Source organism: Peromyscus maniculatus, chromosome 10 (genome assembly GCF_049852395.1).
Source record: "Peromyscus maniculatus bairdii isolate BWxNUB_F1_BW_parent chromosome 10, HU_Pman_BW_mat_3.1, whole genome shotgun sequence".
NCBI lineage: Eukaryota > Metazoa > Chordata > Mammalia > Rodentia > Cricetidae > Peromyscus > Peromyscus maniculatus.
Window position 1 is genome coordinate 4,327,869 of NC_134861.1, and position 25,370 is coordinate 4,353,238.

General features: G+C 45.3%; 1 protein-coding gene across 1 annotated transcript; it reads left to right on the top strand.

Annotated features, from left to right (window-relative positions):
- The first annotated feature begins 189 nt into the window (after window positions 1–189).
- Window positions 190–23,943, top strand: Nop14 (NOP14 nucleolar protein). Its single transcript, XM_006985566.4, has 18 exons — window positions 190–665; window positions 4,095–4,229; window positions 5,151–5,292; window positions 8,429–8,562; window positions 8,992–9,126; window positions 10,540–10,662; window positions 11,106–11,237; window positions 12,536–12,836; window positions 13,643–13,773; window positions 14,811–14,896; window positions 16,682–16,817; window positions 19,517–19,618; window positions 20,287–20,440; window positions 22,062–22,221; window positions 22,535–22,682; window positions 23,181–23,299; window positions 23,452–23,607; window positions 23,827–23,943. Exons 1-18 carry the CDS (start codon window positions 471–473, stop codon window positions 23,924–23,926), a joined length of 2,589 nt encoding a protein of 862 aa, XP_006985628.1. The 5' UTR covers window positions 190–470; the 3' UTR covers window positions 23,927–23,943.
- The last annotated feature ends 1,427 nt before the right edge of the window (window positions 23,944–25,370 follow it).

A 25,370-nucleotide genomic window follows, 5' to 3' on the forward strand; every position in this document is an offset into this window, starting at 1 on the left:
TGAGCCTCCGCTGCGCCTCACCCCACGGAGGAGCTCACTACCGGGAGAGCCGTCTCCGGCGGCGACGGCTACCGCAGCCGCCGCCGCCGCCGCCGGGGCCGCCAGATAACTCGCACAGCAGCCTGGCCCCGGCTAACGGTTTTCCTCCAGAGGGAGCCCGAGAGCTCCCCTCGGGGCGGCGCCTGAGGAGACTGTGGCCGCTCACGGGACACTACAGATCCCATAACGCCCAGCGCCAGGAAGTTCGGCAGTGTTGCCTCCTGGGAGTTGTAGTCTTTGATTCACGAAAGCGCCAGTTCCGTGTCTTACAGGGCTTGTGTACTTCTCGCGAGATAAGGGGTGCTGACGTAGTTATTGCGAGACGGGGTTGGGCGTGGTTCTGCAGCCTCCGCACACGTTTCTTGAGACAGCCGGCTGCTGTTTGGAGGATCTGTAGGCACTGGATTCCAAAGTGTGGCCGAGTGAATGTCATGGGGAAGGCGAAGCGGGCTGGTGCACGGAGGCAGGTCCACAAAGCGCCCGCAGGGGCTTTCGGAGGTCCGGCGAAGACTAACCCAAACCCGTTTGAAGTGAAAGTCAACAGGCAGAAGTTCCAGATCCTCGGCAGGAAGACGCGCCACGATGTGGGACTGCCCGGGGTGTCCCGCGCCCGAGCCATCCGGAAGGTAAGGGGACGCTGCCAGTATCTGGCTTCCCCAATGGCTAGTTGCATACTTCTTGGAGACTGTCTTAGTAGGGATTACTATTGCCGTGATGAAACACCGTGACCAAAACAACTTGGGGGAGAAAAGGGTTTATTTGACTTACACCTCTATACCCTAGTCCGTCATTGAGGGAATTAAAAGCCGGAGCTCAAACAGGGCAGGAACCTGGAGGCAAGAGCTGATGCAGAAGCCATGGAGGGGTGCTGTTTACTGGCTTATTCTCCATGACTTGCTCTGTCTGCTTGTAGAAGCCAGGCCCACCAGCCTACGGGTGGCCCACTCACAGTGGGCTGGGCTCTCCCCATCAATCACTAATTAAGAAAATGCTCTTTAGGCTTGCTTGCGGCTGGATCTTATGGAAGCATTTTCTCACTTGAAGTTCCCTCTTTTCAGATGACTGTACTTTATGTCAGGTTGGCTTTAAACTAGCCAGCACAGAGATCATGACTGTTAACATAGCACCGCCTGGTCTTTCTCTGGGATTGAAAGCCCTTCTTCTGGAAACTCTTCTTTGGGATCTTGCAGGTGTAAGTTCTTCTTGACTCCTCCATGACTCCTCAGGGCCTAAGGCTTAGGCAGAGGTAATCACTTCTGAGCTCTGAGCTGACCTGTACTACTTTTCTTTAGGCTTTGACCATGCCAGTATGAGACCCCATGCTCTTTGAGTGTTTGAAAAATGTTTCTCCTCTGAATTACATGAGTTTGTCCCCAACTAAAACAGTACCTTTTATGGATAATCTCATAACTTTCATCAAGGTTCTTATGGACCCTTCTCAAGTGTATTCTGTACCTTCCTTCCAAATTCAGTTCAACAAATGGCATTCTGTATGTAGCTGTTGATGTTCCTTGGGCTTTTAAAAAGAAGTTTGTGGCTGCCTGTTGTGGCGCATGCTTTTAATCCCTGGAGAAACAGAGGCAGGTGGATCTCTTGAGTTCAAGGCCAACGTGGTCTACACAGTGAGTTCTAGACTAACAAGGCCTACATAATGAGACTCAAAACTTCCAGTTGAGTCTCAATAAATAAATAAATATACTTAAATAAACAAAGAACAATTTCTGGTAACTTTGAGAAAGTTAATAGGTTAGAATTATTGGTAATATTTGTAGGGGAGATAAATAAGACTTGGCCTTTGCCCTCACAGCTCCTAATCTGTACTTTGTTGCAAAGGATGCATTTCACGTGAGATCTTTAAATTGAATGAAATGTCTTTTGAGTAGGGTGAAATATTCATACTGCAAGGAGCTGACACTGTCCTGTATGCATGGTCCAATGTATGCATTGTAGGAAACACAAAAGACTGACTCTAGTAATTCGCACTATACACTGTAGGCCAAGGATAGCAGAGGGCGCATTGGGGAATAGGATAATGTAACCTCTAAAAGAGCCACATCTGCATTTTCCAGTTAAGCCTTGGGTTTCGTGCAATAATGGAACATACGCTGCCACTTGTAGTGGTTGTAAGCATTAGATAAAATAGCACATTTAGTGGATAGTGAGCTGTCTCTAAATACTACTGCTCTTGCACTGCTTGGCCTGTTGTCCTTGTTTTGTCTCTTGCAACCCAAATTCTTAAAAAAGACTTGCCTTAACTCCTAAAGGTGCTAAAGTACAAGTATCATTTTTCACATCCCACAGACCACATAGCAAAGTTTGTGCATCCCTGTAGTATGGATGAGAAGGATCTCAGTTCCTTTTTGAATTTCCAAGCAGTTGGCCAACATCAGAAATTCAAATATTTGAAGGAATCATAAGTAGAAGCTGGGAACTTTGGGAGGTCACAGTCAGGAGGCAGTAATGTAGAACATCAGAAAATTGTTCATAGAATCATACTCACGCTAGACTGAGGAGGTGAGTTGGAGGCACACTGTACTGGAGTGGGGGAGGGTAAGGCACAGAGACAAAGGGCTCTAGGTGTACTGACCATGCCACACCAAGACCCAAGGGGCATGGAGAAATTAGAAAGGATTGGGGAGCAGTGTCTCATTCAGACACAGTCACTACTGTTGGGGCTGAGCTCCAGTCAGTTTGAGTAAAAATGACTGGAGTGAAAAATGCAAAAATGCTCAAATCTAGGGTCTCATTAGGGGTTTCAGATGCTGACAAGATACCTCATTAGTTGTGGATTTATGAAGCCACTGAATTGGAACGTTACAAAGGCCTTTTGTTACTTGATGGTTCTACACTGATACTACTTTCGGCATTGATTAATGTATAATGCTCTCAAATAACAATCTATTGGCAAATGTAAAAATTTCTGCAAAAAGCTTGGTATGGTGGCATGTACCTGAAATCCTAGCACTCTAGAGGAAGGGCAGGAGAATCAGAAGTTTGAGGCCATCCTTGCCCACAGAGAATCCCAGGCCAGCATGGGCTATGAGGCTATGTTTCTTGTTTGTTTGTTTGTTTGTTTGTTTGTTTTTTAAAGGAATCTCTACAAAGAATGAAAGTTGCTATTACAGCAACTCAGGTCTCTTGAGGCCATCACCCTTCCTTGCTCCCCTCCATCCTTACCTTAGGGCATTCAACCTCAGGACTGAATAATACTAAATGTGTTTATTACTGCTATTAGAAGGATACCCAGTTTCCAGGTACTTGCTATTGTTGTTCTGTGCTTAGAATATCAAGATAAAAGGGTTTGGTTTTTTTTTTGGGGGGGGGGGTTGTTGTTGTTGTTTTGTTTTGTTTTGTTTTGTTTTGTTTTGTTTTGTTTTGTTTTGTTTTTCAAGACAGGGTTTCTCTGTGTAGTATTGATGGCTGTCCTGGATCTCACTCTGTAGAACAGTCTAGCCTCAAACTCACAGAGATCTGCCTGGCTCTGCCTCTTGAGTGCTGTGATTAAAGGCGTGCGCCACTGCCACCCAGCAAGATAAAAGGTATTTTAAGGTGTAAAGAGTGAATTGTGCTCCCACTTGATAAATTCATTTATGATATAGTTTCTCACATGAAAGCACAGCTGCACATTCTCTGGGATATGTTCAGTGGGAAGTAAAGTCCCTCCTTTCTGTGGAAGAGATCTAAACACTTTCCCAAGTGAATCATGCCTACAGTAAATATTCCCTCCTTTCTATGGAAGAGATCTAAACACTTTCCCAAGTGAATCATGCCTACAGTAAATATTCCCAAATTGTAGCACAGCCTCTACAACTTTCAGCACTGACAAGTAGATTCCAAGGAGGAGAATGATTGTCTCGCTCCCATTAAGTGTAAGTTGATTTTTCTCTTCTCAAAAACCTGTCATCACCAGGGAAGGCTTGTCATTGATGAAAGCATGTTATGAACTTCGATATCATACTGTATAGTTCTCAGCTTCACAGCCCCTTCTGGTGGCCTCTTCAGTGAAGATGACAGGAGCTTGTGTGAGAATTATTTATGTGTGATCTGTTTTTCAGCGAACACAGACTTTACTAAAGGAATACAAAGAAAGAAACAAGTCCAACGTCTTCACAGACAAACGCTTTGGGGAGTATAATAGCAGCATGAGTCCAGAGGAAAAGATGATGAAGAGGTTTGCTCTGGAGCAACAGGTATGGAAAAAGTGGGGTGTGTGTGTGTGTGTGTGTGTGTGTGTGTGTGTGTGTGTGTGTGTGTGTAATTTTACATAAGGCCAGCCAAGGAAAAGGGTGTTTCTCTGTAGCAAGCTTTCTTCTCAGACACCAACTCACAAACAGCAGCACAGAGACTTATTAGTTAAGGAAGCTCGGCCTTAGCTTAGGCTTGTCCCATTAGCTCTTATAACTTAAATTAACCCATTTATGTTAATCTACGTTTTTGCCTTGTGGCTTTTTACCTTTCTTTCATTCTGTATGTCCAACTACCTCCATGTCTCGTTAGTGTCTGGTGCACCCCGAGTTTCGTCTCTGGGTTCATCTTCCTTTCTCTCTGCCCAGCAGTCCTGCCTATACCTCTTGCCCAGCTGTTGGCTCTTCAGCTCTTTATTAAACCAATCACAGTAATGTATCTTCACACAGTATACAAATACACCAACCCCTTCTCCTTGTTCATTGACACCTCTGAGTCGTCTGCCTGCCCTGTGCAGGGGATGTCTCGGTTGGTGCGTCCTATCTGGGTAGACATAGAGAAAGGGCACTTTCAAGAGATAGCGGTTAATGAGTAGAGAAATACCTTAACCGGATCAAACAGTGAGTAGTGATAGTTACTAGAGTTGTTAGCTAAGGTCTTGCCTTCAGTTTTGTTGGATGGAGAACAAGTGAGTGGAGGACCATTGGTGATGGGAGTGATTTAGCAGTAGCTTAGCCTAGTCCATTGACTTACTTAAAAAATTTCTGTACAAGTTCTGCTTATATTTCAGTCATCTTTCAGATGATCCAGAATAATCTTCAGACTGATTTATGTTGTCATATGTCACATGTAGAGGAAAATAACTAATTTTCTAGGAAGTAAATGTAATAATTTTAAGTAACTGATTTTAACCCCTTTTTGTCAAGCGACATCATGAGAAAAAAAATATCTACAACCTAAATGAAGATGAAGAATTGACTCATTATGGCCAGTCTTTGGCTGACATCGAAAAGCATAATGACATTGTGGATAGTGACAGTGATACTGAAGAACGAGGAACTTTGTCTGGTAAGTGGGAGGTGGCACCACAGAACCCTGGTGGCTTGGAGCAAGGAACAGTGTCTTCAGTATTGGCCTCTCTCTGGCATATGATGTTGAACCTCTTGATAAGCCCCACAGGGTTTTTGCTTTTGTTCTTTGTTTTGTTTGTCTGTTTTAGAACTTTAGGGTGGTATGTGACTGATGCCTTTATGGGCTCTAGGAAAGTTTGCTTTTGGCAAGGGTAACCACTGAGACATGTTGCAGCATTCCATTGTCTGATGTGACATCCTGACAGAATTTACTAGTAATTTGGATATGAATGAGGGAGAAAGGCAAATTGGAGATGACTGTAAAGGTCTTTGCCTAATACACTGAGAAAACTGGATTACCATTCACTGAAATGGGGAGGACTGTGAGATAGATTTAGGGAACTCTGCAGTGAAGCATCCATAAGCAGCTAGAGAGCTAGGAACCAGAGGGCAATATGGAGACTGAGCAAGGGCACCAAAGGAGCTAGAACACACAGAAAAGAGATGGCATGGGTTGGGGACACAACTCCACGGAGAACAGTGCAAGCACGAGGATCCCTCGCACCCACATGAAGAAAGGCCAGGTGTGGGGCCAGGAGGATGACTCAGTAAGTAGAATGTGCTTGCCCCGGTAATCTGAGTTGAAGACCCAAGTAAAAGTAGAAAGAAAGTCCCAGCACTCGGGAGGCAGAGGCAGGCGGATCTTTGTGAGTTCGAGGCCAGCCTGGTCTACGGAGCAAGATCCAGGAAAGGCGCAAAGCTACACAGAGAAACCCTGTCTCGAAAACAAACAAACAAACAAAAAAGTAGAAAGAAAGCACTAACTCCACAAAGTCCTCCTCTGACCTCCCATTGTGTGCTGACTCAAGCAACCCTGTTTCCCACTCCAGTCATACACACTCAAACACACACAATAATAATATTTTTGTTGTTGTTTTTTGTTTTTCATTTTCTGAGACAGGGTTTCTCTGTAGTCCTGGCTGTTCCAGAACTCACTTGGTAGACCACGATAGCCTGGAGCTTAAGAGATCCGCCTGCCTCTGTCTCCCAAGTGCTGGGATTAAAGGTGTGTGCCACCACCACCCAGCTTAATAATGGAATTTTTACAAAACTTAAAAAAAAAAAAATCTGAGCATGGCACTGTGGAGGCAGACATAGAAGGAGCCCTGGGGCTGGTAGGTAGTTGGCTTGACTCCAGGTTCAATGAAAAGGCCTGTCCTAAGGAAACAGGAGGGGCACAGGAGAGCAGGACATCCAGTGTCTACTCCCTCTCTTCTACACACAGACACATACACACACTAAAAACAAATAAAAGAAAGAAGAGCTGAAGCATGGATAGTTGGAGAAAGCAAAGTCAGAATGCCCTGGGCATGCTGGCTGGAAGCCAAGTTGAGTACTTTCTGGAGAGAGGACCAGTGTATCAAACACTCCTGATAAGAAGAAAAATAAGAGCTGGCCTGTTAGTAAGACTCCACAGGAGAGCCAGAGCAATATCTGAAGACAGGGAGACTGAAGATGAAGCAGAGACAATTCTGGAGGTGTTACTGTAAGACTGAAAAGTAGAAAGGGTGAGATACACTGTCACCTGTAACCATGTCAGCGGGGAGCAAATGTAGAATTTGGTTTGCTCAGCGGGTCAAGGGCATGATGGAAACATGGACCAAAAGGATAATAAACAAATGGATAAGGGCTTGGCTTTCTAGGGGGCTGCTGGATAAGACCTGAGCTGGAAAAAGATTCTAAACATTCTTTTTCTATTCTAGGTGAATTAATTTATATCTGAGAAACTAGTTTTGTTTTGTTGTTTTGTTGTTTTGTTTTTTAAATTCTTTCTAGTTCACATTTGACGGTTCCTGAAGTGTTGATCTTCTGTTATGGCAGCTAGAATAAGCTGGAGATGAGGGGCGCTTACGGTTCTTGCTCTCACCGTTGGCTCAGGGCCTTCGTCTGTGTAGGAGGAGGCAGGGATGCCTGCCATTTGTTGCTCCTGGACTCGTCTCCCTCCAAGACTGGTTCCAGTCTGTTTTCCTGGATATGATGGTGTTAAATGAGAACGATGAACAATAAAAGCTACATATTGTTTCCTTAGACTATAGCTAGTTGGTGATCTAAGGAGTCTGAGTGTCCTTGAAGCAGCTAATCTTGTATTTCCTTGAGTATCATTGTGCCCATGACCTCATGCCAGTTGTGAGAATTTCTTTCTTTTTTCTTTTATTGTTTTGGTTTTGTTTTTTGTTTTTTTTTTGTTTTTTTTTTTTGAGACAGGGTTTCTCTGTGTAGCTTTGCGCCTTTCCTGGAACTCACTTGGTAACCCAGGCTGGCCTCGAACTCAGAGAGATCCTCCTGGCTCTGCCTCCCAAGTGCTGGGATTAAAGGCGTGCGCCACCACCGCTCGGCTGAGAATTTCAGAGTATTCTGGGGAGAGGGCTAGCAAGATGGCTTATTGGATAAAGGCACTTTCTTTTCTTTTCTTTTTTTTTTTTTTTTTTTTAAGTGACCCCAAAGCTACAGGATAGAACTGAGAATCTAGAAGTGAGCCTTGGTGGGTTTTCGACAGGGTGACAAGGAATTTAAGATTTATTTATTCATTCATTCATTCATTTATTTATTTATTTATTTATTTATTATGCAGTGCTGTGTCTGCATGGCCAGAAAAGGGCACCAGATCTCATCATAGATGGTTGTGAGCCACCATGTGGTTGCTGGGAATTGAACTCAGAACCTCTGGAAGAGCAGCCAGTGCTCTTAACCTCTGAGCCATCTCTCCAGCCTGGATAAAGGCACTTTCATCCCAGCAGTACAAGCCTGAGAACCTGAGTTTGATCCCCAGAACCCACATAAAGATAGAATGAGAGAGCTGGGGCTTGGGGATTTAGCTCAGTGGTAGAGCGCTTGCTAGCAAGGCCCCGGGTTCAGTCCCCAGCTCTGGAGGAAAAAAGAGAATGAGAGAGCTGACATCGCAGAGTTGTTCACATGATTGCTGTGGCACACAATGCCCCCCACACACACACATCACATATAAAAATAATTTTTTTTAAAGTACTCTTGGAGAAATGGTGACAGAGTTCTACCCAAAAATGGTTACAAGGTTAGAGCCTGGGCTCTAATATAATATCTTCTGCTATTTTTTCCAGCTGAGCTGACTGCTTCCCACTTTGGTGGTGGGGTTCACAAGAATACCTCTCAGAAGGAAGGTGAGGATGGGGATAAGCCAAAGTCACGGAAGGAACTGATTGAAGAGCTCATTGCAAAATCAAAGCAAGAGAAGGTGGGTGGTTAATGTTCTTACTGTGGACAGCACCAAAGTATGCCAGACTTTCTTCCCATGTACATTTATCAGCTGCATTTGATTTTTATCTGAATTTAATAAGGGACCACTCATTTTGAAAAGGAATATTCTAGATCTCATTAAGGATATACTTGTAATGGTTTTAGTTGGCTTTAGTATTTGCAGAACAGTACTGATTATTAAACTTGCAGTGTACTGCTCAGAGCATCTGAATACATAGTAACAGGAAGTTCTGTTTGATCTTAGAGATTTACGTTTAAGACACTCACTCACTTCTAGTCCCTTATTTCATACTGATGCATTTGATATTAAGTGGGTCATTGTGTGTTCTTAGCCTTGACACCAAGCCACTCATGGAAGTCTAATAATAATGGTGTATGGTATGTGTTTGCTGTTTTTTTTCCCCAGAGGGAGAGACAGGCTCAACGAGAAGATGCCCTTGAGCTCACAGAGAAGCTAGACCAAGACTGGAAAGAAATCCAGACTCTCCTGTCACGTAAATCTCAGAAGTCAGAAAATAAAGAGAAAAAGGAAAAACCCCAGGTGGGCAGCACCCTTCACAAGAAGCAACACAAAACTAATGTCTGTTGACGTGACATTTCAGCATCACTGGCTCTTTCCTGTTAGGGTGGGTTTAGTATGTGTGCAAACTCGGGTCCACTGAGCCATTTTCCTGGCCTTATTTTTAGTCAGAAGTTTCTTCTCTTTTTGTTTTGTTCTGTGTTTTTGAGACAGAGTCTCTCCGTGTAGCTTTGGCTGACCTAGAGTTCTCTGTGTAGACCAGGCTTACCTCACTTTCACAGAGATCTACCTGCCTCTGCCTCCTTCGAGGAATAAAGGCATGTGCCACTGTTCCCAGCTTTCAGTTAGTTTACCTCATGTTTGTTATATAGGGTGGAAATGACCCAAAGTCACCTCTTTCTTTAGGTGAATTACAGTGTTTCTCAGGAGAGAAGTACTTTAGGGTAGAAACAGCAGAAGGCTGTACTTCTGTTGCACGTCCTTATATTCATGTGTAATATATTTAATACGCATTTGCTTAATTTCTTTTCCTCTTAATAGTGTTGCTTTTTACATTTCCCCTAAACTGTTGAAAAAAATGGTACATTTGTTTAGTATCGAGATTCTACCAAAGAAATAGGATTTCACTAGATTATATTGTAGCATGGCATGTATGTATCTTTATGAGTCAGCCATATAATTGATGTTACTGACATAATTTCCCATGTTTCAGGCTTAATACTCAGTTGAGGGATGTTTTCTGTTAAAGCAGATATGTTAGTTTCGGTGGAGTGGGTTTGTCTGGGGTTTAGGGTTTTTTGTTGTTTGTTGTTGTTTCTTTTGAGATAAGTTTTCATTTAGGACAAGCCTGGCCTTGAACTCACCAAGAGTGACTTTGACCTCCTGATTCAGCTGCCACTACCTCCTGACTGCTGGAATCCAGCAGCTTATATGTTTTAAAAATAATTTTTTGCCTCCTGAGTGCTGGGATTAAAGATGTGTGCCACCGCTATTTGAGGCCAGCCAGGGCTACACAGATAAACCCTGTCTCAAAAGAAACCAAAGTTTTTGTGAACAACAATATCTATGTAGCCCATATGTCTACCTGTTTCTCAGTTTTTAGGGCCAGTTAGGACAGCCTGCTTTTGTTTATTTGGGGGATAATGTGTACCTGCCTGTGGGTGCTTGTGGAGGCCAGCAGTGGGTGGCGTCTGCTGGAGCTGGAGCTGTAGAACGTGGTTGCCAAGAACCTAACTCTGGTCCTCTGGAAGACCAGCAAGTGTTCTTAATTACTGAGCCAGCTCTCCAGCCCCGAGAGCAGATTTCTGTGTGGAAGAAAAGACTTAGGCATGGTTTGTCCCCTTCCTTATATAATGGTGTCTGGTCATTAATGGAATATTCTTTACTTTCTGTAAAAAAAAAAAAATCTTGAAAAATATCTTATTTTTACCTTAGCCAGATGCATATGACATGATGGTTCGTGAGCTTGGCTTTGAAATGAAGGCACAGCCCTCTAACAGGATGAAAACGGAAGAGGAATTGGCAAAGGAGGAGCAAGAGCGGCTCCGGAAATTAGAGGTATGGGTGACTTGTAACTGAGTGGACAGCCCAGCTGGAAACCCAAGAGGCTCAGCTCCCTCCTGTGAGGCCTGAGTGCTGACTCTCCTTCATGAGTGCTTCTCCTTGGTCGTGAAGATGGGCTGAAGTGTGCTGTTCTTAAATTTACATTGGCAGACATAAGTGTTGTTTTCATTGATAAAAGTCACAATATGAAGTAAAGTGAGAGTAGTACCCAAGGTATTCTTGGTGACACCTCTCCCACAAACAGCTGCTGACACTGGAGTGAGTACATTGCCTTCCACACTGTTAGCTGTGCGTTCAGAATTTTAGTCTTACTGTGTTTCAGCAAATGAACTGGCTGGCTGTTTCAACGTGCTGTGTCACAGGCCTCTTCTGTACCCTGAGTGTTCCTAGTTAGATTTGATGAACAGAGTGTGACTTCTCTTTCCTTACTGCCTCAGGCTGAAAGACTTCGAAGAATGCTTGGAAAAGATGAAGATGAAAATAAAAAGAAACCAAAACATATGTCAGCAGATGACTTAAATGATGGCTTTATTCTAGATAAAGACGATAGGCGTTTGCTTTCTTACAAAGTAAGTTGTCACCGCCCACTCCTTTCATTTAAAAACCACATTTTCTATTCAAGGGATTCATTGTAGCTGGAATATTGAAGCCCTTTTAAACAATTTCTGTCACGTTTTCATGGTGTATTTATGCCATGGCAGGTATCAAACTTTATAGAGAAGATGGTAACAATGGGGTTGTCCTTCTGTCCAGAGAAGAAGCTGGTATATAACCACACAGAATAGAATTTTGCTGGTTCTCAGTTGTTGACATCTAGCATTTTTAATATATTGATGATCTTTTTGAATTCAGTATAGTATTGACAAAGCTCACCCATGGTTAGAGTTCTGAATATTATTATTATTATTATTATTATTATTATCATTATTATTATTGGGTTTTAATTTGATTGCTTTTGTTTATTTATGAGATAGGCTCTTGGTGTATACCCTGAGCTAGGCTGGAGCTCACAATTCTGCCTTCCAAGTGCTGGGACTAGAGGATATGCCTTGTATATGTTAGGTATGCACTCTGCCACTAAGTTACATCCTCAGTACTAGTGTAATTTTTAATTTACAACATTTAAAGTATGAGTGTTTTTAGAGTGTACTAGCCAGAGTTTAGGGCAAGAAAATAGATGGGCCTACTGTTTTGAGAAGGGTCTGATACGTAAAACTGGATGTTTTAAAAAGTACACACACACCAAAAAAAAAACCACTTACATGAACAGGTTCTACCCCAAAGCCACTGTTGTCTTCTCTCTTCACTAGCCCCCAAACCAGTGGTAGGACACTGTAAACCCTCACAGCCACTGGATACCATCAACATTTCACTCCCACGAGCTCTGTGGCAAAACCTAAGCTTTTCCCAGTGTCCCAGCTGCAGGGTTCTCTGGAAGGCTGGAATAGCAGAAGTTTAAGGGCTTGGTGCCACCTTTTGCTCGGCCCTGGCAAAGGCCTTACTGATGGGAATACATGTAAGAGAAAGTGACCACATGGCCATGCAGGAAGTCCAGGAGAAAGAGAAGGCCCAGGCATGTCCTTAACCACTCTCAGGAACTAATTCCTCCTGAGAGAAGCACTTTCTGACTTAAAGTCCTCCCTCCAGGCCTCATCTCCCAGTGGTCCCTCCCCTCTCACAGCACCACACTGAGGACCATGCTTCCAAACCAAAGCACTGTGGAAGAGCTTTGGTTCCTGTGGATTAGGGTACCTCAGAGAAGTGGGCAAGAGGGCCCGAGCAGATAAGAAAGTATGATGCCATGTAGGGTAGTATTTTGGTGTGGCTGCAGAATGTTTTGACTGTGGTCGCCATCATCTTTTCCTAGGATGGGAAGATGAACATTGAAGATGTCCAGGAAGAGCAAAGCAAGGAAGCAGGTCAAGAGAGTGACCAGAAAGAGGATGAGGAGGAGAGTGATGAGGAAGAGGGTGAAGATGAGAGCAGGGAGGACACAGAAGAAAGCGATGCCTCGGACAGCCACTCAGACCTCGAGTCTAATACAGAGAGTGAGGAGGAACACGAGAAGCCAAAGAGTGAGCAACATCAGACTCCTGGGAGAAAATTGCCAAGTGATGATCAGAGAGCTCAAAAGGCTGCTGGAGCTGAGCTACCCTATGTCTTTGCAGGTAGAACCCAGTTGTTTTCTCTGTTCTGTTTTCAGGGCTGGGATTCAGTCCTCAGCCTCGTTGGGTTTGCTTGTTTTCCAAATAATGGGCCACAGGATGCACTTGTTAGTCCCCCTCCCTGGGGATGCTATTGTGAGTAGTACATGGTCACATTCCCATTTGTGACATCTTTGCTGTGTGTCATTCTTGGTATCTGTGGGTCCCCATATTAGCATCAAGTTGACATTGGTTCCGTGACTATGCACAGATGAAGAGGCTCCTTTCTGCAGCAGGATGTAACTGATTCCTGAACCGGCTGTACAAAGGCTTTATACCTGCACACTCTGCTTTGGCCACAACAAATACCTTCTATCAAACATAGGGTGTTTGATCTGGTTCATAGAGAAAAACTCTCCAGTTATAGCAAGTAACCCTGACTTGTTCTGTGACTGAAGATTATTTCCAGAAAAGATAACTGATGAGTAAAGCTGGCTTCCAAGGACCAGACTTGAGTAAGTCTCCAAGCCTGTCTGACATACATACACTGAAACCAGTACTGCCTTATGGTTTGTGGGTCTTCAGGCACATTCCTGCTTGATGAAAGCCAGGGTCGTCTTCTCTTTGGGGCTATCCTTGGGTACATGATTGTCAAATATAGGCTATTTAAGTAATGTTACACTCTTTGGGTAAACGTAGATATGCATGCAGTTAAACAAACACCTTTTATGAAACTTAGGTTAAATAATGTTTTTATAAAGTGGAAGTAGTCATGTGGGTTGTTGTCCTGTTAAAGGTTAACTGTGAAATGTGTTTGGTGTTTTTGATAGCACCTGAATCCTATGAGGAGCTGAGGTCTTTACTATCAGGAAGATCAACAGAACAACAGCTTATGGTGGTGGAGAGAATCCAGAAATGTAACCATCCAAGTCTTGCAGTAGGAAACAAAGCAAAATTAGAAGTACGCTGGGATAAATTTGTGGGTATGGGAGTATTAGCATGATCCTGTTTCTATGACTGTTAAACTTACTTGGAGGTACACAGTACAGGGTGTCTTGGTGTCTTCTCAGGGCCTGCCTCCCATTTGATACCACTGTGGGGGCACTGGAAAGCATTTGATGAGGAGGAGAAAGCTACCCATGGCATCAAGCACCTCTCTGCCTCACAGCAGCCCTATTACCCTCATTTCACTTGTCAGGAAACTTATACTCATAGCCACCAAGTGGCTGAGGCTGAAAAAATGAGTTGCTATCACTGGCTCTATTTCTTGGGGAGATTGTCATGTCCTTATGTAGACAATGCAAGGCTGCAGCTTTCCTCATCTGTTTTGTTGTTCCTTCCATTTTGTTTTTGAGACAGGGTTTCACTATGTGCCCCTGGCTGTCCTGGAACTCATGTAGACCAGGCTGGCCTCAAACTCTGATCTGCCTGCCTCTGCCTCTCAAGTGCTAGGATGATAAGTAAGCCACCACACTGGCTTTGTTTTGTTTCTTTGAGACAGGGTCTGGTACTTTGTGACCCAGGATGGCTTCAAACTTTGTCTTGGCTTCTAAATACTGAGATAATAGACATGTGCTACCATGCCTAGCTCCTTGTTTGGTTTTAATGAATTATATACTGTGCCATTCTATAAAGAATGTGCCTGAAATGGATGGAACTAGAAAAAATCATCCTGAGTGAGGTAACCCAAACCCAGAAAGACAGTCATGGTATGTACTCACTCATAAGTGGATTCTAGATATAAAATAAAGAACAATCAGACCACAACCCATAGGAAAAAAAAAAAAAAAAAGAATGTGCCTGATCCTTAGCTTTCTTTTCTTAGCTCATCTATGTCTAGCAATTTCTAGCAGTGTTTTTGCTTGAATTTTGTTTATTCTCCTGAAGAAGTCTGTCCCAATGGGCTCTGGCCAGCATTCAGGTGTTCTGGGAATTGTAGGCTGTGGTTTAGCATTTGGTATTAGGCACTGGGTGATCTCCCAATCTGTGTCCCTGCAGAAATTGTTTGGCTTCCTCCTGCAATACGTAGGAGATTTGGCCACAGACAGTGCACCAGACCTCAAGACCATCGATAAGTTGGTTGTGTAAGTATTTTTGTGTTAAGAGGAATATGGGGCTGAACTGAAGTTTTTCTCCTATCTAATATTACAATACACATTTTGGCATCATTGTGGCAGTCGAGTGTTAGTGTGACCTTAGCAGGCAGGTGACTGCCCCAGAGCCCTGAGACACAGATAGGCTTCACAGCACATTCCCACAGCCTCCCCTCTGACACATGCTGCTACCATTGCAGGGATGAGATAACCTTAAATTACCAACAAGTTGACATCTAAAACGAAGCTAGTGAGCCCTTCAGCTTATAGCATTAGTACTCATCGGTGTGTCTCTTTCACTTGCCACTGGACCTCCAGCTCTGGGTTGGTTCAGAGGTATTTGGGAACATGCTAGAGGGACCCTTTGCCACCCCACCAGTCCTTGCCTCACTGGAGTCACACAGGAGGTGCCTTGCTTGAGTCTGAGGGTGTCTGCTGGGGAAGCATGTCCACTGCCCTACACAGGAGTAGCTACAGAACGTTCTGGCCTTTACCACAACCTGTGACCCCTGTGGTCATTTTCTGCTTCCTGTACAATGGTTGGAAGGACAGAAGGGACAGAGATCTCTGTCCGGAGCTGTGTCCTGGAGGTGCGGTCAGTGAAAATCTGCAACTGGAGGGGGCACTCAAGCCACTTCCTCCTGTACTGCATAATTAGCCTGTGTGTCCGCTGCATGTGCAGAAAGATGCTCCTGCACTGTAGTGGGTAGCCATTCCAACTTTGATCTGGAAATTCCAGCCCCCATTGAGGCTTTGGCAACTGTCACACCTACAAGGCGGGGCCAAGGGAGGCGCCGAGAGACCCAAGGTCTGGACGGGCCAGCATGCTCTCTGTTCCTGGACCCTAGATGGTGGAGGTTGACCAAGCAGAGCTCCAGAGAACACTGCTGGGCTGTGATACACCTTCCCCACACCCTGCGACCTACCTATCCTTTCATTATAAGTTACCCACTAAATAAATCTTCCTTTTAACTACATGGAGTGGCCTTAATAATTTCACCAATATCTGGCGCTCACGTGGGGCAAATTTCTAAGGCCTGGGTGGCTCCCACCCTCAGCCTGCTCCCCAGCTGGCAGGTACCTAAACCCACCTGCAAAGTTCCATATAACCAGGGAACACCTACATGGTTCCATTCCCAAAAAAAGGGAGCAGCTAGTCCGGTCTCAGTTCCCTAGCTTAGCCCCAAGACCAGCGAAAAACCCGCTATGAGCGAGGCATTCCCTGGGCGCCAGATATTGGTAACAGTTGCCGAAGCCTCAATGGGGGTTGGAACTTCCAGATCAAAGCTGGAATGGCTACCCACTACACTGCACCATGTGTGAGGAGACAGTAAGTCAGACATGAAGTGTTATGGCCAACACTTAGAATATGCTCCTAGCAGTACTGATATTACAGACACCCATGGCACTTTCACATACTCCTACCACCACCACATGACCAGGGTTTTAAGAAATAGCAAAAAACAGTATGTAGAAGCATAAAATGCTACTTGAAATATCACCTGGACCACCAGAAAGGTCAGCATCAGTGGTAAGAAAAGTGGATTCCTCAGACTGGGCTCATAGTTCAGCAGTAGAGTGGTACTGCCTGCCATGCATGAGATGGGATTCAGTACCCAGCAACCACAAAACAGAATTGTGTATTCATCTGTAGGCTTCCCATTCTTCCTTGCTGAGTCAGCAAGTGACCGCAAAGGAAAATAGATTTGAGATTTGTTGTTTGGGTTTTTTGGTTTTATTCTCTAAAATCGTCTCTGTTATGTTTTTGTTTAACAGGCAGTTATATAATCTTTGTCAGATGTTTCCTGAATCTGCAAGTGACTCCATCAAATTTGTTCTCCGAGATGCCATGCATGAGATGGAAGAAATGATTGAGACCAAAGGCCGGGCATTGTTTCCAGGGTTGGATGTGGTAAGCACAGACAAGGTTCATCAGATCATTTCTTCTCAGCCACCAGTAATCAAGTTTATTTTATCATCACACAGAATGGCTGGCATTGGATACCATGCTTATGGCTTTGAGAGATTTGCTGTCCTTTAGTCAGGTGTCCAGCCTGTGGGCCTATGCATCCCAGATTACCCATGAGTGTGGCTCAATACATTTGTACATCAGAGTGTCATGTTGAAATGTGAAAGCTTGGATACCTCTACTAGACCTTCCAAAATGATCTGAGAGAACTACAAGACATGAGAGGAATGTAGCTGAAGATTTCTCCAGTCCTGCCCAGCCCCACCGACCCGGCAGCCACTTATAAAATAATCACTCAGAAGCTTATATTAATTAAAACTGCTCGGCCATTAGCTCAGGCCTACCACTGACTAGCTCTTACATTTAAACTCAGCCCATTTCTGTTCATCTATATGTCACTACGTTTTCTGTGGCTTTACCTGTGTGCCATTACATGCTGCTCCCTGGACAGCAGGCAGGCTGGCATGTCCTGACTCCACCTTCCTCTTCTCAGAATTCTCCTTGTCTGCTTATCCCGCCTATACTTCCTGCCAGGCTACTGGCCAATCAGCATTTTATTAAACCAGTGTACAAAAGCATTATCCCACAGCATTTCCCCTTTTTTGTTTAATTAAAAAGGAAAGTTTTAACTTTAACATAGTGAAATTATAACAGTTATCAAGCAAGAATTATAGTTACAATATCTAGTTTATTTGTATTTTGTAAAATTAAAGAAAGTATTTTACCTATCTTATATTTGTGAGTTTAAAGTTTTATATCTAATTACCTTTTATTATAACCAAGGAAAATTATAACTGTCTAGTCTTTAACTACATCAAAGACCTCAGAAGGATATAATATTACCTAAGTAAACAGGAAGAGCATTGTAAGCAAATTTTAAAAAAATCTAGAATGACAGAGAAAGCTGACTGGACAGTCATCCAAAGTTCTTCTGTAACGTTGGAGCATCCATCTTTAGCCCATAGGTCTAGTTTCTTAGTCACTTTTTTTGTGTCCTGTAGAATGTCTGGCAGTCTCCTCTGAGAAGCAGGAACCTGAAGGTCCATCTTGCCTTGTAAAGTTTTGGGGTTTTTTTGGTTTTTCAAGACAGAGTTTCTCTGTATAGCTTGGCGCCTTTCCTGGAACTCACTCTATAGCCCTGGCTAGCCTCGAACTCACAGAGATCCGCCTGCCTCTGCCTCCCAAGTGCTGGGATTAAAGGTGTGCGCCACCACCGCCCAGCTTTTCAGAGTGATCCCACTGCATTCTGAGGTTTTAACAGTTTTATCATAGTCGTCTGCTTCATCTTTGACTGAATTAGTACCTTTGAAGAAATACTCAGAAGGGCTGGCTGCTTCATTTTCTGGCATGTGTGTTGAGGTGGGTTGGCAGCAGTTCACAGAGTTTTAAGTTTTTGCTAATGGTTTTTATATACATCCTGAAAGATACCTGGTTTGAGTCAGCTGACTAGTTAGGTGGGCTGCTTGACCCTCTCCAGCACACTTCTTACACACTCACCTATTTAGCTAAGGCTGTGGAGTGCTGTTGTGAACACTAAGATTAGAGCCATGGCCAGAAGACCCAGTCTCTGCTCCTGAGAACTCACTGCCTGCTGAGGAGTGCCAGTGGGGAGTCCTGCACTTGCAGGACTTGGGGACGTCAGAGTGCTGCTTGGGGTTAAGTCTCCAGTCCTTTCAGGCCACATGGTCACGTGTGGTTCTGCATCCTCTCAGCATCTTTTTTGTTTGGTGGGTATTAATTATAATTATGCCTGCTCAGATAAGCTAATATGAGTGCTGGTGACACACTAAACTTCACGTGACCCTGCTGGTGCCGGGACACAGCTGCCAGTATAGTAGTAGCTGTATGGCTCATACTGTGGTTCTCTTGCTGCTGCGGTAAGGAGCTGTGGCATACAAGAAGCTTGCCAGGCCATGGAGCCAGCAAGGCTGTCCTTACCCCCACCCCAAATCGGGGTGGGTTCTAGTCACTCTTCAAGAATGAGAGTCCCTGCCTGACCAGAAAAGTGAGTTGTGTGCATTGGAAGTTTCCCTGGGGCCTTTTGCTGTTCCTGCTTTCCCATGTGCTTGGAGTGGAACTACAGGTCAGGTATTGGACGCTGAGATGTGCTGTCTCCTTCCAAACAGACGCAGGACATCACTTGGTGTCCAGCAGGCAAGCACTGGTGTCCCCAACTTTGGTAGCCTGCAGCCCCAGTTCTGCAGGTTGGAGATCAGGGATGAAGACCCTGCTAAGCTCACAGAACAGCCCCATCCCTCTGGAATTCCACATGAGCCCACTGTGTGTCGGGAAGCATGGGAGTGCTAGAGTGTCCTGAGAGGTAGTGAGGGAGGCCCTGCCTTAGAGTGAGGTGTGGTAGCTTGTCAGTGCCTGTTGTATCTCACCAGGACTTTAGGGTCAGTTTTGCTATGGGGCCTTTTTTTTTTTTTTTTTTTGGTTTTTCGAGACAGGGTTTCTCTGCGTAGTTTTGCGCCTTTCCTGGAGCTCACTTGGTAGCCCAGGCTGGCCTCGAACTCACAGCGATCCGCCTGGCTCTGCCTCCCGAGTGCTGGAATTAAAGGCGTGCGCCACCACTGCCCGGCTAAGGGGCCTTTTTTAATATCACTGTACCTTTAATCTGTACTGGAACATTTCTTTTCCAGCTCATTTATTTGAAAATCACCGGGCTGTTATTTCCAACCTCTGATTTCTGGCATCCAGTTGTGACCCCTGCCCTGATGTGCATGAGCCAGATACTTACTAAGGTGAGTCCCATCTTCCCAGGATTGGTGGAATCAGCCCCATGTCTCAGGACTATCTTAAACAAGAGTGTACTTCCACATCCACAGTGATACAGCCTGTAGTTGAATTATAAGTGGCAGGAGGTTGACATGAACCCAGTAGTTCAACAGTATAGAGAGCCTGCCTCAAAATAACAAAAAAAAAAAAAAGTCCTTAGCTATTGACCATTAAGATTTGGCATAAAATTGCTCATTTTAAAGGGCCTGTGAGGAACCCATGGGGATTAGGAGTTCCACGGTCGGTCAGCAGCGCTGTCCGGCTCGCAGAGCTTCCTACATGAGCTATTCCAGATGGGGCAGGGTAGAGAGAGTTGGGGTGGAAGGTTTGAATCAGCACTACAAGATTAGATGGGGAGTGTGACTCCAAAACAAGCTAATACTAGGACAGTTACCAAGTTTGATGGGGGCTGTGTTCATCCCCCACTTTGGTTTGGGCTCAGGCCATTCCTTTTCCTGTATTTGCACATTGCTTACCATGCCCTATGTTCAGGTAGCCTTCATAATCAGCCTCTTTATCATGGTGCAGGGTTTCCTGTGGTACTCAGTGGGTTGGTGTTGCTGTCTGCCATAACAGTGCAGTATTCCATAACATGGTTCCAGAGTAGTAACTGTCCCTGTGGGTTCCTTTCTAGTGCCCGGTCCTGTCCCTACAAGATGTGATAAAAGGCCTGTTTGTGTGCTGCCTATTCCTGGAGTATGTGTCTCTGTCTCGGAGACTCATCCCTGAGCTTTTAAATTTTCTTCTTGGGATTCTTTACATAGCAACTCCAAACACTAAGAGCCAAGGTGAGTGATTTATGGAGACTTTGAAATGTGCATAAGAGTATGTACATACTCATTCTGGAAAGTTGAGAGAACATTGAAAAAACACTCGGATACAACTGACTTTCTCTGTCAGTGTGTGCATAGCCCACACATTGACACCAGCTTCACACTTGGAGTTCACCTCTCTGGGACTGATGCCAAAGCCATATAAAGTGTTTCGGCACATTTTAAGTGTTGGAGCTTTAAGTATTGGGGACTAAGTACATTGTGAAAATTAATCTTAACCTTTCTCTTTTCACTTTTTTAGGGATGGGGGGTAATAGGGATTGAGTGGGCCCCCCCCCCTTGATTTTTAAGTTATTCTCAGCCAGGTGTGTGGGCATATGCCTTTAGCTCCAATTCCAGTACTCACGGGGTAGAGGCAGGCAGATCTCTGAGTTCAAGGCCAGCCTGCTCTCAAATCCCTAGGAAATGATTCCTTCTTCAGCCTCCCAGGTAGCTGAGACTACAGGCATGCACCACCACACCCAGCTCTCTTTTTACTGTTTATGGCCAGGACTGCTCAGGTTGTTTTCTGTAAGCTGAGAGTCTAGGGAGAAGAGCTAGGGGGAGCCAGAGCACTGGAGAATTCCAATTCTATTGATCTTAACTGATTTCTTTCTCTGGTTCTTGCTCTCCCTCCATTCTGGGAGCTTCCATGGGACAGAGTGCATTCCTCAAGATCCCCATGGCATGCTCATGGGCCTCTGTTTCTGTGGATGACATTTCCATCCTTAAAGCTGAAACAAAGCTCAGCTTTGCCCTAGTCTGAAGTGGTGGCCAGTTATTCAGTTCACCCTTCCAGTTGCCACCAGCCTTAGGATTTCCTGTCACGTGATGTTCCTGCACAGAGCTCCCTTATGGCATTACGTACACTCCAAACACTGCCTGCCCCTGGGTATCAAGCTTGGGTTGAGAACAAGCCATCCAGCATGACCTGTCACAGATGATGTAGTTCCCTGTAAAGAGTGCTGCAGTAAAACGTGCAAGTACTATAGTGGAATCAGAAGGGGGTCCCTTGGCCTGGTAGGGGCTTGGGACAAGGTGACTCGCCCTTCACGTACCCAGCCACCTCCATTTAGCCATGTCTGAACTTGCTCTCAGCATGTTTTTCTGCCTCTGGCATTAACTGATGTCCATTTTCAGGTCTTTGCTTATGTCCATCTTGTCCATCCTCAGTCTGCTCTGACCTCTGGTGAACTCCCGCCTACCCACTCTCCAGCATTCCTGCTACTCCTCATTCTATTCTGGCTTTGGCATCTGTTTTTGCTTTTTCAATAAGGGTGCTGTTTATGCCTGACTTGCCTATGCCATGGCCTAAGTGCTAAACTTTGTGTTACCTGAAGAAGGCCATACATAGGAAGTCTGTCACTAGCAGGCTTTCAGGTTAAGTTAGGTGTGTTGCCTCACCTATCCCCTCGGGAGCTTCCCCAACAGGTACCCTTTCTATGCTTATTTGCCCAGTTGAAATGGCTTCACTGGTATCTAGCAAGACCTGGAAGCTTGGTGAAGAGACAACTTTTAAAGATCAAGCCACTACAGAGTAGGCTCGCTAAGCCAGTAATATCCGGGTCCTTTCTGACCTGTCATGCTTGGGATTCAGGTTCCGCTCTGGTGCACCCTTTTAGAGCACTTGGGAAGAATTCGGAATTGCTCGTGGTCTCTGACAAAGCAGATATGGCCACGTGGCAGAGGGGAAGCCTCTCCTTGCATTGGGCAAGTAGACTGAGCTCCATGACAGCGACTGAAGCCAATCATACCAGGTATGTGTGGATACCCCAGGGACATCTTGGAGTGACTGTCCTAACATATATAGCATTATTTTCAAAGTGCACTAACTTGATTGGGAACTGAAACTGAGTCCCCTTTAGATATCGCTGCATTTCTTGTGCCTCCTTCCTCTCCAGGCACAGCAAACAATATCGTCTTGACTACCATAGTGAGCCATTAGCCTTTCTGCTGATGTGATTCCACTTAGGTTTCCTAAGCTGTGGGTGGCAAAAAGCTTCCATTTTGCCAGCATTGTTGGCCTATCAGTGATGAGCTTGTCCCTTTCACTGTCCTTTGCCCTTGCAGACTATCCTGCTTGGCCTCGTGTCTGGCCTTGCTGAAGCACTGTGTGCTCATGTACAGTGTATTGCCATCCTTCCATGCCATCATCAAGCCCCACCAAGCCCTCCTGACAGAGCATCTTGTGGACTGTAGCCTCCCCCAAGACCTTCAGGTGAGCCTTACTGGCAACTAGGTGTCTTGCCCCGGTCTCAGACTGTTGGATGGCTGGCACCAGCTTAGTGGCATTTTTTATTATTGAAGTTGCAGCTTAAAAGTCATCACTGGTGCCTTGCCACTGTCTCCCTGGCAGAGAGACCATCTGCTTCTCTCTGGATACAAGCCCTCACATTTACAATTTTCTCACTGGGGGGAGGGGGGGAGTGTTCATGCATTGGCACATGTATGGAGTTCAGAGGGCAATGCCTCTTAGTTTCTAGAAACTTTTAGTTTCTAGAGATTGAACTCCGGCTTGGTGGCAGGAGGCCTAGTCAGCTGAACCATCACTAGCCCACTTCAGATTTTAAGAGACCATTATCGCATGTGGTTCCCTGTGTAGAAGATGGTTACTCAGCCAAGCCGCAGCAGGCAGTGGCAAGTGGGGCCTCTAGGAGGACCTCTGAGGGCATGCTGTCATGGCTGTCACAGCCCCCGCTGTTCCCATGTTCCTCAGGAGCTGTCTCGAAGCATACTGTCAGAAATGGAAAGCCAGAAGCAGCACTGTCGGCCGCTGGTATGCGAGAAGAGCAAGCCAGTCCCACTAAAGCTGTTCACCCCCCGACTGGTCAAAGTGTAAGTGTTGGGTGCCCTGAGAAGGCCAGGACTGTGGAGGGGCTAGAGGCAGGCAATGCATCTGCCTGCAGCATGTGACAGAGGAGAGATGCTGCACTCGGGGGCAGGCGCGGCGCGGCTCACCTCCATGGTCTTGTTGACTCTAACTTCAGGCTTGAGTTTGGACGGAAACAAGGCAGCACTAAGGAAGAGCAGGAGAGGAAAAGACTAATCCACAAACACAAGCGGGAATTTAAAGGCGCCGTCCGCGAGATCCGAAAGGACAATCAGTTCCTGGCCAGGATGCAGCTCTCAGAAATCATGGAACGGTGAGGAAGGACTGTGTGTGGGAGGAGGACACCATTATGGTTTGACGCCACACTCACAGGCCACTGGTTTTTCTCAGTACCAGGAAGCATGGTGACTGGTATCTGGCAGCCTTGGCAGCCTTGTATGGTTCTGAACTGTTAGTGTTCAAACAGAAGAGCAAGATATCCTGAAAATTGATGCAAAAGTGACATTTGCTTCTTTTTTTTTTTTTTTTTTAGGGATGCGGAAAGAAAGCGCAAAGTAAAACAGCTTTTTAACAGCTTGGCCACACAAGAAGGTGAATGGAAGGCTTTGAAGAGGAAAAAGTTTAAAAAATAAATTGTTTTGTAAATATAGCAAGTGTTGCATAATGCGTTGTAATGAAGGGTTCTGGAGGAACACTGTGGAGTGTCTGATCCTGTCTCCCCTGCCATGCCTCAGCACCTGTTAAAACAGCCTCCATTGCCAGGGGGTGGGGGTGTCGGCACACGCCTTTATTCCCAGCACTTGGGAAGGCAGAGCAGGCCTTGGAGCCAGCCTGGTCTACAAAGCAAATTCCAATGACAGTGAGCTCAGAACTAGAAGTACTGTAGAGAGTTGGTTCTTCACTGTTAGGTGACAGCCACACCACAGAAGACATTTTAGGCAGTCCCATATAAAACTGTGACAAGCTATCATAGTTTGGGTACGTGCACCATATGATGTTTTTACAACCAAGTCGCCTACCTGCACACTTCGGAGGCCATCTCATCACACATGACAGTACAGGACTGGATCGTTCTGTCCAGATGGGTCTTGTCACCTGCTGTGGCTTCTGAGGTGTGCGATGTTGTGCAGCAGTTGGTGGTGCTGATTAGGAATTGGATTTGGATGTGGTGAAGCCACCATTAGAGCACAGGAGAGTTGGCTGTGGGTGCCCTGGAGCTCAGAATGAGCTGGTCAAGAACAACCTTGGAGGGAGGGGTGTGTGCTCAGCAGCTTGGCTTGCAGAGGCTGCGTCGAACCCAATGTACTCACCTTATCACTTCCCTAAGGATTTTTCAGAGATAGAGGCTGCATGGCCATGAATCCTGGGGCCTGATACACACCAGCTAGGCTGGTTGGCACTTTGCTACAGTGTTACTCTTTTTTACCCTTTTAGGAGACCCACCATCCAGCTCCAAATAAATCACACAGGGAGGTTTATTATTACTTATGAATGTCTGGCCTTAGCTTGGCTTGTTTCTTGCCAGCTTTCCTTAAATTATCCTGTCTACCTTTTGCCTCTGGGCTTTTCCTGTTCTCTTCTGTAAATCTTACTCTTATTCCATGGCTTGCTGTGTAACTGGGTGGCTGGCCTCTGGAGTTCTCCTCTGGCTGCTGCTTTCTCTTTCCTCCCAGCTTCCTCCTATATATTCTCTCTGCATGCCAGCCCCACCTCTCCTTTCTCCTCCCTTGCTATTGACCATTCAGTTCTTTATTAGACCATCAGGTGTTCTAGACAGGCACAGTAACACAACTTCAGAGTTAAACAAACGCAGCATAAACAAAAGTAACACCCCTTAAAATAATATTCTGCAACACTGCAGCTATCATCCAGTCTTGGGTTCCTCCATTTTAAACTAGCCACAGGGCTCTGCCCTCTGCATATCCAACTGCAGGGGGGGTAGGGGCACAAATCTGGTACTGAGTATCTAGTGGGCAACTTGCTGGTCAATCTCATGAGGGTGGGACATGCCAATGAGAGGCTCATGGAGCCCCAGCCGTTGTCCTGTGTCATCAGAAGGGGAACAATACAGCTAGA